The sequence below is a fragment of the Apaloderma vittatum genome, unplaced genomic scaffold (genome assembly GCF_000703405.1).
Source record: "Apaloderma vittatum isolate BGI_N311 unplaced genomic scaffold, ASM70340v1 scaffold10576, whole genome shotgun sequence".
Lineage (NCBI taxonomy): Eukaryota > Metazoa > Chordata > Aves > Trogoniformes > Trogonidae > Apaloderma > Apaloderma vittatum.
This window is the reverse complement of record NW_009720031.1, coordinates 57,901-75,779: the sequence shown is the minus strand read 5'-3', so window position 1 is coordinate 75,779 and position 17,879 is coordinate 57,901. Positions and strand designations below refer to the sequence as shown.

At 36.8% G+C, this 17,879-nt stretch overlaps 1 protein-coding gene across 1 annotated transcript in view; it reads left to right on the top strand.

Moving 5' to 3' along the window:
- Positions 1-17,879, top strand: part of DCAF6 (DDB1 and CUL4 associated factor 6) — a gene marked incomplete at its 5' end in the record, with an annotated part of 72,135 nt that overhangs the window by 9,877 nt on the left and 44,379 nt on the right. The window contains 7 exons of the mRNA XM_009870868.1: positions 1,376-1,561; positions 6,178-6,291; positions 7,329-7,464; positions 9,580-9,794; positions 12,289-12,382; positions 15,687-15,806; positions 16,061-16,306. Coding sequence (XP_009869170.1) covers positions 1,376-1,561; positions 6,178-6,291; positions 7,329-7,464; positions 9,580-9,794; positions 12,289-12,382; positions 15,687-15,806; positions 16,061-16,306 — 1,111 coding nt within the window. The remainder of the gene's footprint in view (positions 1-1,375; positions 1,562-6,177; positions 6,292-7,328; positions 7,465-9,579; positions 9,795-12,288; positions 12,383-15,686; positions 15,807-16,060; positions 16,307-17,879) is intronic.

The following is a 17,879-nucleotide window of genomic DNA, read 5'->3' as shown; positions in this document are numbered from 1 at the left end:
CCTGAACAGCAGAGCAGAGAAAAATGTCTGCCTGCTTATATTCAGCAATAGGGAGGAAGAGGTGAAGAACTGGCAAGGTGGTAGAGAAGCCTCTAGTTTAAATTTTATTTTTTTTAAAATACTTTATTATGAGATTAAAAAGACTTTCTTGTCAGGACAAAATATTTCTTTCACAGTAACAATGATGTAAAATCAGAGGAGGGGTTGACAAATGACATCTTTGTCGTTTTAACTGGGGTACCTTGTGGACTTCTTGTTCTGAGTTGCTCTTGTGATACAGTTCCTAATTTCTTTTAAATGTCTGGGTTTGAATGTTTTGATTATGTAGAGATCTGAACAAATGGAAATGAAGAGGCAGATTTATTGAAATAAAATTAATAGATTATATGTCCTGGTTTGGATAAGTTTTTTTAAATACTAAGCTTTGTGTGTATATCTGAATATGTAGGTACACTGTTAATCTTTTTTTGTATAAATTGTTTAAAAGGTGTGAAATAACACTTGTGATATATTAGGCATGAGCTATCACTGAAAGCAACTTCATTTACATAATGTTTTCTTTGATTAAGTTAATTGAGTGGAAAGTTGGTGGTAATTTGCATACTGTAAACTACTCGGTAAGTATATTCGTCCTGTTAGTGATGAAAATGCAGTTTAGTTTAAATGCTACAGATGGTAGAAATAAGGTAAGAAGAGAATGTTCACTAGTGCACAGGAAAGCATATGGAGGTCTTTTCAGATTTAACAGCCTAGTGACAAGTAGGTTAGGAAATATAAAGAAAGGGTCATTGTGTTTAAAAGCAGCTGTGATGAAGTAAATTATATGCTTCTCTGCTGTTCTACAGTTGCATGATGTTCACTGAGACTAAGTCCAATCTTAGTTTATCACCTTGTATTTGTGTTTGAGATTGTTTATTTTTGATTTCACAACATCCTTTGTTCTGAACTGCAGTTCTTTTAAAGTGTGTTTATTTTAAGAGTAGCATCAATTTTTTAGAGTCTATAAAGGTGGCTTGGATTACAATGCCCTATTCTTCTTGACCTGTGATATTCCAGATCTTCGAAATCTCTCCGCAGTGGCATGCTGGCTGGCTGCACTATCAGCCCGGACTAGTGTTTTGCTTTGAGAAATCTGATATGTTATGTAACTAGCATTTTAAAAACAAAAGGTGGCAGTTGCATTCCAGGCCTTTAATTTTGCAGACTGTGTTGTGCAAGTGCAAAAATGGATGTCTCCTATGGAACCACGTTGTTCTTGGAAGAAATTTTGTGTTAAGAGGCTTCTCTGTTCTGTTGTATTAAACTGTATGTTACTGGCAGCCTGTACATAACTGACGTTTTACTGTACCAACCTTCTTTTTTCTTTCTTCCTCAGGTTTTAACAACTATTCGTTCAGGACACAGGGCCAATATTTTTAGTGCAAAATTCTTACCATGCACCAATGACAAACAGATTGTATCTTGTTCTGGAGACGGAGTAATTTTTTACACTAATGTTGAACAAGATGCAGAGACCAACAGACAATGCCAGTATACGTGCCACTATGGAACTACCTATGAGGTACTTCACAAAAGTATATGATAATTTTAGTATAGGTAGAATATATGTTGTATTTTTATAGATTTTAACTGGACTACTGAAGGTATAGATTTCATTGTAAATTAAAGAATCTTCTTTCCTTATGGCTTTTTTGAGTTTGCTTTTTTTTTCCTTAGAGTAGGTTTTAAGAGAAAAATACATTGTCTAAATTAAACAGAGAACTTTCCAAATAGTAACGCCATTGAGACCCCTTTCTTTGCAAATATAATAGCTGAATACACCTTCACTGAAAGACTCTTCTGCAGAGCAAAACTGATTTAAATCGTGCTGTAAATTTCTGAAGTAGGCTGGGGCGTGGGGGCATTGGCTATGTTTTGCTTTTTTTTCTTATTCTTCCCTCTCCCCCCGACTTTTCAGCATTTCAATGCTGTTTTCAGAGTTTTAATCCTTCTAAGAGATTATTGTTTCAACACGTGTGAATAACTCAATCTGAAAAATGTATTTAGAGTTTTATGTAATTTCTCTATGTTGTATTCTAGTTAACTTTATGTGTAAATTTAGAGCTAGTATTTTCAGTCGTCCCTTGGAAGTTTTGTTTGTATAAATAGGCTAGTGAAAAGGCAAAATATTAGGAAGATAATCAAATTTATTAATCCATTTATTCTAATAACAGCAAAATCTACTGCTTGTGAAACTTACTGCTCTTAGAGAAATTATGGCTCTTTCCTTCTTAGGTTATAAATGTTCCAGATTTTTTGATTGTAATTTTTAGTACTACCACAGGGGAAAAAAATCCCAAATCCAATAGCTCAGATTGCATAGCAAGCTTTTAATCTTTCTTTGTATGTTAAGTGAACCAAATATTTGGAAACCTCTATTAAAAACTAGTGTGTATGAGAAAGGAAAATAGCTGAAGTACTGCCTGAATTAATTTTTGGCCATGTAGTACAAGTATCCTTACGGTTGTAATCACCGATGTTCCATTAAAGGTTTTGTCAAAACCACTTCGTCTGCAGGATGGCTTTGTAGGCTATTTGAGGGAACTTTGTGACATTCACTCTGTTTCTGGGATTTGTGGTTTTGGTTTGGTTCTGTCTTCTTTGATTCTTGCCTTACTACAAGACTATATTTTTAGTTTTGCAAAATGCAATTCTGGATCCCAGGCTCACATCATCTGCTTTTATTTTTGAGATTTGTTTTGATTGAAAAACTACTGTTTCCTTAGAATAGCACCAGTCTTTATAGCTTCCAATCAGAAGCTTAAGCTGCCTCAGTTCTCACCGAAGTTTACTGTATATAGTAGTCTGTACGCTAGTCTGCGGGTTCTGCAAGTTGATTGGATGTTTTCTGTATCTTGAAGAAAACCTGTCAATTTCATAAGAACATCTGGAGGCTGAAATGCTGTTTCTTAAAGCTGAAACGTCCTCCCTGAGGGAGGGGTCTCTCGGATCGTTGCATTGTGACTTCCTGGGGAAACACGAGTATCCCCATGCTGTCTAGCTGCAGGCTTGAGGAGCAGCCAGTGTAGCTTGTATTCCATAAAGCATTTTTGAGCCTGAGAATAGGGCAATGGTTATGGATACTGTGCTGAGAAGATGTGAAGGTAGTGGTAGAAGTATCACTGGAGCAGTGGGTTTGGGTGCCTGAAGTCTGGGGTCACAGGCTAAGGCTGCGCAGAGTGCTACCAATGGAAGTGTTGGTGGCAACGCGGGAGTCATCCTGAGAAGTCCCTTGGTGGTCTTAAGCTTTGATCTGCCGGAGCCTGGGTTCACCAACATCATGGCTGATTACGTGAAGCGGCTGACACCAGGTGGAGCTGCAAACCAGTGGTCACCCTGGGAAAATGCAATGAAAGCAGTTGCCAGTTGTGCTTCGTAGGTCAGGAGTCGTAATGTAACGCTTCTGCCTTGTAATATAAGGTGCTGGTTTTCTCTTCTCAGGGTGTTGTTTGTCATCAGTAATAATGGTATGAGCACATCACAAGCTACTGAACCAGATGGTATATGTAAATTTGATAAGTACAATGAATTAAACTTGTCAAAATAGACAGTAAGAGTTTCAAATATTTTAGAAGAAATACGGAGAGCCCAACAGCCTAGCAAATCAAGATGCAAGTTTTTTTGTTGTCCATATAGAATCTCTATGACTAGATAATAACTAATTGTGAAAATATAGTAAATTTCAAAATCTTTAGTTGAAGAGAATATGGGTATTTGACTGCTACATATTGCACAGTGAGTGGTGGTATTGGACGTGATCTTTATTCAAGAAATAACATTAACGAGAGGGCATTGTTGTTTTGAATAACAGTAGTGTGATGCTGATTTGAGTTTTTATACTGTTATTAAACACAGTTAATGGCAGAAATCTCAAAACACCTATGTGACCCACTATTTTAACTGTCTCTGAAGTTATTTTTCTTAGTGAGTTTTGCAGCAATGTTTAACATCTAAATTCAAGCTCTCTTCAAAAAGTCTTTGTAAAGTTGGGTTTATAAAACACAAAAGACTATAAATTCTGTTACTGTGTCTTAAACCTGATATACGAATGTTAAATGCATATATTATTGTATGGCATAGCAGACTTTTTTTGAGCCTTGATGTATGAAAGTCTAGTAAGGAGCAGGGTTTTTTAAGCAAATGGCTGAGATACAGCCTCAGCTTCTGACATAACACAGCTTTGTCACTGAGGTTTCTGGAATGGGAAGATAATTTCAAAATATCATGACGTTACTGCTCAGCTGTATGTAGCCACATCATCGTGTTAAATATAGAACTTTGACTCAGTGGATTCTCTAAATAACAAAAGCTAACATTGTCTGCCCCTGAGGTACGAATTCTAAATTTGAATGTGGCTTGAAATTATACTGTGCTTTAAACCTGGAATTTCTGATGGTTCAAGACATTACAAAAACATCCATTGAAACAGAGGAATGTGGAAATTTGTGTAGATTGTTATGAACTGTGAGATAATTGGATAATTGTTTTCTAATGCTGGGGTAGAAAAGAATAAGTAGAGAGGGAGGGAGAAGTTCTTGAAACATGTTTCTGAAGGTTTTGTTGTTTATACAAGGCCGTTACAAGTTTATTTTTACTCAGCCAAATGCTTTTCATTATGGCCCTTCATGTTGACTGCATTTCAGAAAGAGAATGTACTTTTATGGACAACTCTTACCTTCGTGTTTTCAATACAGTAAAATGATCATATAGCTATATATTTTTAATGTTAAATAGCAAATTATTTATTTATAGTTGGTACAAAGGTATTTTCTGTATAATGTGTACTTGTTGAACTTAATTAAGAGTCATTGTTACTATATTTGAGTCTGCACTTCTCAATTTCTCTATATTAGTGCTTATAAAGTTCTTAATATGTTTTTAATCATCGTGCATAAGAATTGGCACGTGCAAGTGGAGGTGTGTGCTGCACCATTACATGCCTATTGTGGAATCGTATCAGTGTGAACAGCTTCTAGAAATAAGAGCTTGCTATGTTATACCATGTTCAGCAATCATCTTGGAACAAAGTACATATTTTCAATTAAAGCTCTGCATTGAAATGCAGGAAAAATGCAGGAAGGATTTAATGTATTGAAGAACAATTGCTGGCTTTTATAACTACACTGATAAAATGAATTAATCTATAGTGAAAAACGGTCTTTTCAATGTATTACACTAACATCTCAAAGAAAAATGTTCATAGCTCAGAAGTTTCTTGTTACGATATTATTAAAACCTTGGCTTTGTTCTGCCTGTTAAACCTCTTGTTGGTCAGCAGTAAAATTTGGCACAGCACGTGTTGTTTTGGTTACTGTACTGAGCATTACAAGAAGAAATGCAGAATCCTGAAGGGATTACCTTTGTAATCCCAGTTTAGGTAGAGAGATTTACAGATATCCATAGGTTACCTTTATTAGGAGTTTGGGTTGGGAGGATAATTCATGTAAGTGTTAAAGAATCACTCATTTTCTCTGTGTTGAATTAGTGTGCTACACTATTATTGATTTTTTTTTTTTTCTGGTAGCCTTTTAAGTTTTACAAAGTTACTGGTAGTAGCAGTAATGTAGGAAAAGAAAAATACTGCTAGTTTTTCCAACATTTTCTGATTTGTATTTAAGAGATAACGTGTAGAAACATGACGTTTCATGTGCATTCTGTGATGTGTGGAATTCAGCTTTAACATTATGGTCGTTTGCCTCTTTGTTTTGTCTTAAGAAGGCCTTCTTGAGGGAAGCTGTACATGTGAGATTCCATCAGAGGTTTCCCTTATTTGGGTAGGGCTGAGGTCAGGAAAATGGTGCAATATAGTGCTCTCAAAGAGTAAAAAAGTGTACTGAGGAGGTAGGTTAGTAACAGCCTTTAAGGCCTAGTTGCTTCAAGGGACTATTTTGGCTGTAAAGGGATGGCCCAATGTGAATACAAGCCATCTTGTGTTTTCATTTCATTTGCTTTAACTTCAGTAGTTCAAACCTTTTCTTGAGAATGAAGAAACATCAGCAGCTTTTCAGTTTTCCTCTTTATTTCAGTGGAAAGCTTGACTTGATTCATAAATGCTTTGCTGCTCAAAATGTTTATGCTTTTATTTTCAAGTTAATGGTGTTTCAGGAAATATTAATACTTTTTTTTTTTTCTGAGCAGATTATGACAGTACCAAATGATCCCTATACTTTCCTCTCTTGTGGTGAAGATGGCACTGTAAGATGGTTTGATACTCGAATCAAAACAAGTTGCACAAAGGAAGATTGTAAAGATGTAAGAGTGAAATCTTTTAATAAAGATGACCTAAATGTAGAGCTGTACATCATACAAACATAGGATATGAATTCTGGTAAGGCTTTTAGAAATAATAGATTTCAGGGTCGTTGGTGGAGATGACAACATGTTTCCCAAGAAACAAAAAAAGTTTGGGGAGTCTTTTTTCTTTCCCTTCTTTGAAAAAAAAATTAAAATTTGATTTTAATATCTCCTTTAGCATTTTTAGTTTATAAACTTTGATATAAGGCTTCAGACATAGTAGAAAAAGATTCTGTTTTGAAATTTAATCTCTTAGTCTGGTTTACATTAGTTACTTTTGAGTGCAGAGTCGGAGGCAAAAAATGAGCCTTGCAAATCATGTACAGTCTTGTGTTCTTGAGTATCCTTTATCCCGTTGTCAGAAAATATTTGGCAATAAATTATACTAGATCCAATTAGTTGCCGGTATTACTCCCTAGAAGGTAAGGTATTTGTGGTGTCCACTGTGTTTGCATTTCAGAAAGAGTTTTAATAGTGTATTGGAGAAAATCTGACACCAAAGTATGTATTACTACTCTTGATTTTATTCTGCTTTGTGCATATTTACCAGTTTTAGGGGTTTATTTGTTTATTTCCTTCCTTCTTTCTCCTCTCTTCCCTCTATCTAGTTATCTGCCTAATTTAGACTGATTCTATGCATTTGCTACTTTTACAACTCAGCAGTTATCTGTGTTTCCTTAGGAAAATCCATGGTGCAAGCTAGGTTTTAAATCTGTAGTGGCTATGCTTATCTATTCTTAAATGTTTGTTCTTGTGGTTTGTGTATGTTTGTTTTCGTTTTTTTTAGTTGAACTCATGCTACATTTCTTTCTCTGATAGTTTTCGTTCTCTGTAGTGGCTTTTCTGTTTGACACTTAAAATCTGTTTTCACAGGGCCAGACCTAGTTATTTCACAGTCTCCTTGACTAATGGGCCTGCGTCCTGAAGTAAAAAATACAATTATACTTCAAATGTTCCGAGTAATTATTTGATTGTTGTGTTTTGGTTTGTTCCAGGATATTTTAATAAACTGTCGGCGTGCTGCCACTTCTGTTGCTATCTGTCCACCCATTCCATACTATCTTGCTGTGGGCTGTTCCGATAGCTCAGTAAGAATATATGATCGGCGAATGCTTGGTACAAGAGCAACAGGTAGGAACCATACCTGACAGTAAGTTTTTCTAACTATTTGCAGTTCCAATTTTAGGTTCTTGTTATAAAAAAAAAAAGATGGTGAGTGAATGCCTGAAGCATAGTACTGAATGAAGGTGTACCTTTCCTCTCTGAGAACTATGCTTTGTAATAAGAGAAATTTCACACTAATATTTGATAATTCAGAAATCTTCAAGTAAGTAAGCTTAATCTCTTCATCCATTTCAGAACTCATTGTGCACTGAATGCAGAAAAAGACGTTTTGTAACATCTCTTTTCTTGAAACGTGATTTCAAGATTCCAAAAAGCTAGTGATTGCAGCCTGCAGTGGCCCACCTGAATTTTAATTAAGTCATTATCTTTTTGTACTCTGCCATACTGGAGTGTGTGCTGCTTATGGGAAGGGATCTTATGAACTCAGTAGTATTGTGCAGTATGCTTGCCTTTGCAGTAGTTGTTGCTGGATCTAACATAATTTCACTGAAATTCTTCAGGTGAGAGCTAGCATGTTTCAGACACTTACCTAAGGATTTTCATAAGAAATTTTTAGATGACAAGCAAAAATGTGTTATGCAGTTGTAATGTATCTCTCTCTTATAATGTATGACAAGTGTTCATTTGGAAACATATGAATTAATACTTACAGCAGTGCATACACATTGATGCACATAATCAGTGTTGCAAAATGTGTCATTTCTTGCAGCATTTTCCCATCGATGATTGTGATGGAGGAGAAAGGAAATAGTAAAGATCACTCAATAAACATAAAAATGTCCCTCTCATCAGGCTAACATTCTTTCCCTTTCATCACAGTGGTCAGTGAAATTCTGGGAGAAGTGCCTAAGAAACCAGTTCGGGGGGGTTGGTTAAAAGGTACTATGTACCTGCTCTTGTATTGTCACAATACAGGAATAAGATTAATTCAGGCCTGCCTATGTAATTGTGGTTCAAGCTGACTGGGTCAAAAAACCACATGGTCTCCAGCTCACTCCTCCCCCCACCCTGATTTCCATAGTGATGTAGAAGGAAACAACTCAATTAAAAAGGCTCCAGGGTTTGAGATTAGGGATGGAGAGGGTAATAGTCTACTATTTAAGATGATGGGTAAAGAACCAGGGTGTCTTGGGGAGAAAAACAAAGATTTAATTCACCGCCACCATTTATGGAGTAGGATAGTAAGAGAAATACCTGATCTTAAATACACTGTGCCCCTATCCCCCACCCCTTCCATCTTCCCAGCTATCCCCCCACCCCAGTCAGTACAAGGGGGCAGGGGCTGGGGCTGCGGTCTATCTGGCCACTATGGCAGCTTCTCCTTGAGAAAGAGGGTTCCTCACAGTCTCTTCTTCATGCTGCGTGGTGTCCACCTCACAGTGGGCAATCGCAATCCTTTTCCTCCTTGTGAGTCCGTCCAGGCCACGAGTCACTTTGGGCACATCTCCAGCTGATGCCTGGTCTCTTCCCTCTCGCATGGGGCTCTGCATGTACCAATGCATCCTGGATGTTCTCACCGCTGTTGATCTCCTCAGGTGGCAGGCAATCACCTTGCTGCCATGTCAACCACCACGGGCTTCAGGGAAAGGTTCTGCTTCGGCAGCCTTCTTCTCCTCTGGGACCCTTCTCCCCCTCTTTCTTCTCAGGGTGACGTTCCTTTGTTCTCCTCTCACCTCCCCTTCCTCCAACAGAAAAAAACTCCGCAACATTAAAGACAGGACAACTCAAAACCAGACAAAACCGAAAGAGAGCGATGGGGTCACCTCTTAAATACCTTGATGGCAGAGGCACTGACTGGCCTGGCCCTGGCCAGAGACAGGTCCAGCCCTACCCAAGAGTGGTAGGAGCTTGAAGTTTTGCATGAGTCTACCCCTGATTTTACCAAAAATACCCACCAGACTCAAACCTGTGATGAGTAAAGGAGAGAAAAGCAAAATTTTGAATTTTTTAATTTTTCTGGATATATCGGTATAGTGTTCTGTCTAATGGAGAAACTACAAGATACTTAGCTCATCTTTATTTGAATGCTAAATGTATACAGAAGCTGTTGAAAATTTGCAATAGTAAACATGTAATTTCTTTCTCTTTCTCCCCTTCCCTTTTTTCTTTTTTTTAATACAGGGAATTATGCTGGTAGGGGTACTGTGGGAATGGTGGCACGTTTTGTTCCTCCACATCTCAATAACAAATCCTGCAGAGTAACATCTCTTTGCTATAGCGAAGATGGTCAAGAGATCCTCGTTAGCTACTCATCAGATTACATATACTTGTTTGATCCCAAGGATGACACGGCGCGAGAACTTAAAGTTCCTTCTGCTGAAGAAAGAAGGGAAGAGGCAAGTGATTAAGAACACCAGTTTATGTGTTTAGTTTGGTTTGATTTCTAGTGGCACGCTTACATCAGTTGTATTTCCCTTTAAATATATGTTGCTGTTCACAGACTGAGATGTGACATGGATGTTGTGTTACAAAATTTGCATATTTACGCTATATTTATGTATACATATTTATAACACTTAGTCACTCTGATTTTCTTTCTTGTCTGATTTCCCTCTCCTAAGGATGAGAAGGCATCTCTGCGAACCTCAGGTTATAAGACCAGCAAGGGTGGCAGGTCACTTTTGTAATTTAGGTGTTTTCCATGCCACTAAAACCATATTCCTTGAAATCAACTATAAATACTGTTTGTTAAAAGTTATTTAATGAGAGAGATGAGCAGCTGCAAAATGTGTAGATCGAGGAGATAAGCCCCTGCTACTGAGTGGTATTAAAATTTGGCGGTGTAACCAACATACAAGCAGTTTATTATCAGCTCAGCTACAATGATACTGACCCTTCCAGTCTAAATTTTCTGATCAATATAAAACAGATCTCTTTAACTACAGTGAAGTTATTTACATCTTGCTCAGTCCCCATGGAGTACTCTGGACTTCTAATGCTTTTTTTTTCTGGCACTATGCTCCCCCTTTCACAAGCTCCTCTGTATCCTGGATTCATTACCTTTAGCCTGAGAGGGGCCTCAGTGAGTTATCCACATCCTGCTGCCTTCCCCTGGTGGACGAATGTAATGATAGTGATAGTGATTTCTTCCTCCTCTTTGCTGGGAGAGGCGTGATGTTGACGTTTTGTTTCTTGTTTTTCTTCGAATCTGCCTGGACGCCATTTTTATACGTTTTTTTCAACATGTTTTACATGATGCATTTTCTTTAGTAGTTGGCCCACGTGGCGTAGTTTTGTTTTGAAGTGCTTGTTCTATGTCCTTGTTGTTATCTCTAAAATATTTGTTGCTTGGGTCCAACCTTCATGGCACAGTTAAGAGCCATGTGTGAATTGCTGAGAAGGTGTCTGTGGTGTCCACACCTGCAAGATACCTGCCACCAGCCCATGCCTGTCCTACTTTGTGCTACGTCAGTATCCCATCATCATAGGTAGTTCTTTTTTGCACAATTTAGCTAGCTGGCGTTCCTGTATACATCAAAACTGGTAGGAAGAGGTTGTACATTGCAAATCTACGCAAATCTAAGCAAAACTAAAGCAAATGAGGTAGCAGTCACCTGGTCACTAGACAACACTTGTTGCAGCTAAATGAGCTGAAAGCATGCTACAAACAAGTGAAGCCCAGGCAAAGCCTGACAGGTGCGAAGCTTGTGTTATTAGCTTTTATGTTGAACCTGTGGCTCATTAGTAGCAATGACCATGCTGTATTTACTGGGGCACAAGCTGCTATTTAATACTACGACAAATATTCTAGATCAGGAGGTGCAGGTTTGTAGTATCAAGGAGGACAAAGCAAAGAGTAACTCAGAAAAATTAGGTGATGCACAAATGATTCTGCAGTTCTCCATTTCTTATATGTCATGTTTATCTGATGTGAAGTAATTTGGTGGAAGATCGACTACTCGATTACTATGGAGAGAGAAGATTGTGACCTCCTGTTAATAACAGATCCTACGTATTCTTTTATAGACATAGAATATATCCTATAATCTCTTCTTGCTGAATGATTTTCCTCAAATGCTATTTTTATGCGAGCCAGGCTTTAAGGTGTGTGGGGTAGAAGGAATGTAAAGCTTTCTTCCCGATTCTGCTGGCTCCTGAAAGTTAATGTTTTAATATGCTTTCACCGCAAGCATTTTGCATGTAGTTTAAAATTGTCAGCACAACTACTCCCCTCTTTTTTAAGCCAGAAATATCCAGCTAATACACTTAATTTGAAACTCTCAACTGCCTTTCTGAATGTTCAAAGCACAGCTGTTTGTCTTCAGGTTGCTGATTGTAACACTACCCATATAGTAATTGTTTTATACTTCCCGCTACGAAAAAACCTGTGTTGTAAAAATTAAAGAAAGCTTACAGTTTAAAAAAGCAACTAAAGTTGGGATTTTTTTCATAAAATTGCCTTGGTTTGCTATTGATTTTTTTTCCTTTTGCTTAATTGCAAATTCGTATTTCATTAAATTGCAGCTGCTATGTTTATTTTAACATGAAAAGGAGAATATTTTTTCAGAATTAAGACTGAATTCTGGAAAAACTTTATTATTTTTTGGTATGGAAAGCCTCATAGTAAAGTTAGTATTGCATATAATGGAAGTTGCATTAATTCTGAGAGTCATTATTTTAGACCGTTGGACTTTTGTGTAGCTAAAACACTTGCATTCTATTGATATGGTTTTGTGCTTATTCATAGCTGATCTGAACATATGGCTGACATTCCATTTTTTTTGTGACAGATACAAATTTATATAACTTATTGCATTTATATTTAGACAGAATTCTGTAATGTCCAACATAAATAGCTTTGTAATGCCCTTTTTTTTTTTTTCTTCCTAGTTACGTCAACCTCCTGTTAAACGTTTGAGGCTAAGAGGGGATTGGTCAGATACTGGACCAAGAGCAAGGCCAGAGAGTGAACGAGAAAGAGATGGTAGAGTGTTTGCAGTTGAAATGGGGTTATTGTCCTTGCTTGTTTGTTTTGTATTGGTGGCTGGTTTTTTGTTTGGTTTGGGTTTTATTTTCCAATTTTTCTTAAGTATTCCTGGAATATATAGAATCATGGAATGGTTTGGGTTGGAAGGGACCTCGATGGCCATCTGGTTCCAATCCCTTTGCCATGGGCAGGGACATCTTCCACTAGTTCAGATTAAACTGTCCATGTTTTAAGAATCAGCCAGGTTTTAAGATGATTTTCTTAGAATTTAGCAAAGAACTGCTATTCTACAGTGATTTTTAAAAATGTCTAAATTGAAAATATTCTTAGCAGATAAATTATGTTTCTTTGGTTAGGCTGGTGGAAATCAAGGGAAGCTTACTTCATTATCATTGGTTGTATAGTAACACAAATGTATTTCCCTTTTTGTCATCAAGCTTTGTATGCAATCAAAGTTATAAATGAAATGATCTGTAGTGGTTGCATTAGGGAACTGGAATTCAAAGCAATAGGATTCTAATATTACATATTTAGCTTTTTTTTAATAAAACACAGGTAGAGGCTAAATTTTTATGTTTTCATGTTTGTAATATGTTACTCAATTACCTGAGGTTTCAGAAAAGCTATTTTCTGACACTAAAGCTATTTTCTGACACTATAATTCTTTATAGCAACGATCCCCAGGAAATATTAATTGTGCGCAGCACGGTAACTTCCTCCACACAGCTAAAAGCAACAGTGATTAATTGCCAGACTATTGACCATCAGCCTTTCAGAAAGGGAGACAATGAAACAACTGATTATTAAAGCTATAAAGCTATGCTTTAGCGTCAGAAAATGGGACACCAAAGCAGGGCAGAGGATGCTTTGTCACTCATCCTACTCTTCATCTGATGACATATTTCTGTCTAAATCTGAGAGCTTGTTGTGGGTACAAGTATTTGTTCTAGTTACCTTAAATCTTTTTCCCTTTCCAGAGTTTGTGTTGTTTTCTCATCTTCCCGGTTCCTCAAACTAGAATAGAAATGTCTAGGTGTGTCTGACTAATGATCTGTGTAGAGTAATATTCTGTATCCGACACACGCATCAGGAGGTGCTGTTTAGGGAGAGAGCGTGAGCCTGTTCTCTTACCTTAGTCTGTTGTCTTTTTTTCCCCCAGTATTCAGAATTACCGGATTTGAAACATGAGAGGGTTCTTTTAGATTTTGCATATGGCTCTATTGCCTGTGAGTTTCTGTGATACTTTTTTGAACCTGTTGATAATATTTCCTATGGAAAAAAATCCAGAAGTTCAGTGCCCACTGCGTAAAGGAATACTTTCTTTCCTTTCTTTTAAGCTGATCTCTTGCTGTTATCATATGACTTTTTATCCTAATATCTCAGCATTTGATTATTAACAGTTTTACATCCTGCTTACTTGGTGCTTTCATTCCACAGACCATATTTGTATACCTCCTCATCTTAGAGATACTTTTGCTATCAATTTTTTTGCAGGTTTTTCCCATCAAAATTAGTTGTGGTTTTACTTTTTGCACAGAGTTACTCTTTATCTAAATTTTTTTTCAGTGCAGTATCTTCAGTGTCATCCTAGCTGTAATTTCCCCATAATATCAAGTAAATCTGCTGGGGAGAAAATAAAGCTGGAGGAAAGGACTCCTCCAGTATAGATACTAGTTAGATTTTTATTTTCTCAAAACAAGGTTTCAATATCTTTACTGTGCATTATTTCATGCAATTATATGGTGACTGAGAGAGAAGAGCTATATTGCTTTATTTAAGCATGTAATTACTTTTCTGTTAACTGTTCATTGTCCTCTTTTCCCATCATTAACCACTTTTTAACTGTTTTCTTCAGCTGTTGTGTTCCATTTCTTTTGTGTTTTAAGCTTCTGAGGTCAGAGCTTCTCTACCTGGGCTACAGGAAGGGAATGTGGGATCCCAGGGGAGGGTCAGAGACCTGCAGTGTGGAAATAAGGATAGACAAGGGCATTGGGGTCAGACTGAGGGATATTGCTTTTTACTGGGGGGGCTGGGTTGATATGTTCCCTTTTCTTCTTCCATTCTCCACAATGTCTTTTAAACTCAAGGAAATAATATAAAAGCGAGGTCTGGTGATGATATATTTAGGCTATATCCTAGCAGTGAAGATTACAATGCAGTCCTGAAAGACAATCAGTTCCTCCAGATATTTGATCAGTCTTTCAGCTTTTATTAACATCTGTGCGGGTAGCAGCACTAATCTTTGAGGGGTGTATTCTCACTGTATGTGTTCTTACCAAGTACACCTCAGAATCTTTCAACGCTAGCTTTTCTATGCAGTTTATTAAAATATTTTTTTTACATATGTTTTTTGAAAAATAGTTGTACTTCACAGGGATTCTATTTCTTAAAGACTTCAATTAGAAAACTTTTCCTAAAGTTGCTTTAAAACAGCTTACTTCCAAAGTGGCCAAGCGGCCAGCAGAACATCTTACTTCAGTATGAGTGGAATGGGCCAGTTCAGTGGAATAGTTTTCTATTTGAAGATGCCAATGTATTTTAAAAAAACCCCACAACCAAACAACAAAACAAACATAAAAAAGCCCCACAGTACACACTGCATTCCACAAGATACAAAACACACTTCAAGGTTCAACTATTCTATTTTAGCCCTTTAAAAATGGATTTTTTTACCCATCTTCTCTCTTGAAGCAAATTCTGTTTCATGTGTAATAAAATAAGAACAAAATATGTGGAGTACATTGAAAGAAAGTGTGTCAAATTTTTTGCCACTTGAGAGTCCTTGCACTCCTGACACTTGATCTAAAACGTGAAAACAAAAAACCTCAAAAGAACTCTGCTGTTGTATTAAATTGTGCTTGTGAGAAAAATCTTGAGTCATAAAGAAGCTTATTGGAAATGTAAAAACATCATGTGCTAATTTAACATGAGTGTCTTTTTGCTCTTTGATTGTTTAATAAAACTGATATTTTATATTTAGCTGGAAAAAAATATAAAACTAGGCTTTCTGAACTTATTCAACCAGCATTTAAAACTGAATGTTGAATTTCACAGTATAATGTATACAAAAGCTCCAGGTAATTGTAAAACAGAAAAGAAGGAAAGACTGTTGGTTTTTATGTGGTGCTGTGTTCAGCTGACAATTCTGCTGCACTGTTGTGCTGAAAAAAAGGAGATGGTTCAGGGAATTACTACTTAGGTAGCTTACAGTGCAAGGATGTTTTTTGTGGAAGAAGTAGGGGATAAAAATGAACACTTTCATAAATTTGTAGATAAAATTTTAGCATTCCTTGTTTTACAGGAGAGCAAAGCCCTAATGTGTCTCTGATGCAGAGGATGTCAGACATGCTGTCAAGGTGGTTTGAAGAAGCTAGTGAAGTTGCACAAAGCAATCGAGGACGGGGAAGATCACGGTCCAGAGGTGATTTCCTTCTTTTCAAGAATAATAATTAAAATAGAAAGTTGTATTTACAGAAAGTATTTATACTGGATGTACATACATGCCTTGAATATCAACCTTTCTGAGGTGTGAACTAAAAACCTTTTAGTGCATGCTGACAAACCGAGTACACTTGTTTGCCATATGAATGGTGATGCAAAGGGATCTTTAGAGACAGAGTAAGTTTACCTTTGGGCTCTTGTTTTTCTTCCTTTTTTAAAATTTTTTGATCAAAGGTGGAACTAATCGGACAGATGCTTCTGATACTAATAACGTGCTGCCTAGTACAGAATCAGAAACTGCAATGGAAGTAGATGGTTCCGAACAACTTCCATCATCATCTTCTTCTACAATGTCAGCCCAAGCTCCTTCAACATCATCTTCAACAGAAAGCCCTGCTTCGACTTCATTATTATCCTCTCCTGATAATGAACAAAGGCCTTCTTTAGGGGCCTCATCTCAGCCTGTGCTCCATCAGTCTGGTGAGAAGAAATCCATCTTGTCATTGTTTATGAAAAATGCTTTCAGTAACAAACAAATTTAGAATATTTGGGATAATGGATCTCAATCTGTTTACTTTTCTTGTACATCCTTAATGAGACTAGGTATTTTATAGTTACCAAATGACTGCAGCTGTGGCTTAAAGAAAGAATAAACCCATCAACTGTATATTTTTGTCTGACGAAGGAATCTCAAAGGGGGTAATAAGTCTTTTGAAATAACACTAGAAAATTGCTTGTTTATTCTAAACTTACATTTCTCCATGGAGTACAAGTAAGATCATCCTTTTTTAACTGTAATTTGACTGTAGCAGCATCAGTGCAACAAATAGCAGAACCTATGCCTGTTATAATTGGAGGAAGTAGGCAATGTCCCCTTCAGTAGGAATCTACATCCTCAACATTTCAAAGTCAACCATGTTATTTTTTTTTTGCTTCTCAAAAGTATTTGGATAGTCAGGGTTCAACTTGCATGATATTCCGTTATTAGTTAACAAATTATACTACGTATTGATTTTAGAATTTGTATATCTGGAAGAAACTTAACTGTATTTAATACAGACTTACATTCTTTATGTGGAAAGAAGAAGGAAGTATCTTTCACTGTCAGTGTGAGAAACTTATTTGGGTAGCTTTGACTTGTCTTTTTCCATCTCTGTGCAGGAAAAGATGCCACAGCATTTAGTGTCAAATATTTGCATGAGAATTTTTGCATTTGGTTTTTTTTTTTTCTTTTTAAAAGTTGGTTTTCTAGACTTTTCAGCTGTGGTGGAAAGGCTGACATGATCCATAATGCTTGTAGGTTTAGACCTGATTGTTTTAAGATCCCATGTTTTTTGTATAAATTCACCTTAAATTGGATCTTGTGGAATAAAGGAGAGATGGAGATGTCCCAGACAAAAATGGGCCAGTGTACTGTGGCTGCTGCAGCCAAAATCTTTGGGACAGGTGAGGAGTAATTAGGCGTCTGGTATCTGAAAGACAGGGAAGCTAAAGACACAAGTTGAAATTCATTAAATGTATCATTCTTGGCCTTTCAAACCTTGCAACTAGTTAGGTGCTTATTTAGAAAAAATAAACAGTGAGCTGAAGCATGACAAAACGCACAGTCCAGATACTGTTTCTGGAATAAGTGAATGCTGGAAAACTTATTTAGTAGCAGAGGCTTTTTGTCACCGGTGGTTTTTGTTAGTATTGGTGTCAGATTGCTGCAATCTCAAATCTTTCACAATATACACACAAAAAATTTTAGGGTTCTACTCTAATTCAGTGTAACCCAATTTAGCTGCCACTATCTTTGGTACAGAGGGAAAGCTGCCAAAGAACACATATACCATTACCAAGGGTTCATTTTGATTGATTTGTTTGTTTCTCAAAGTATATAGTATATTCTGATGCTTAGACTGGCCAGGGGAGTATGTCCCATGTTAGAAATAATTGTTTCAAGCTATGTCATTGAAACTTTGTGGGTTGTATAATGATTTTTGTGCTAGAGAGCGTTTCTGGAATTATGATGCATTTTTTGTCCTGCATTTTAAAGAATACATGTTGACTA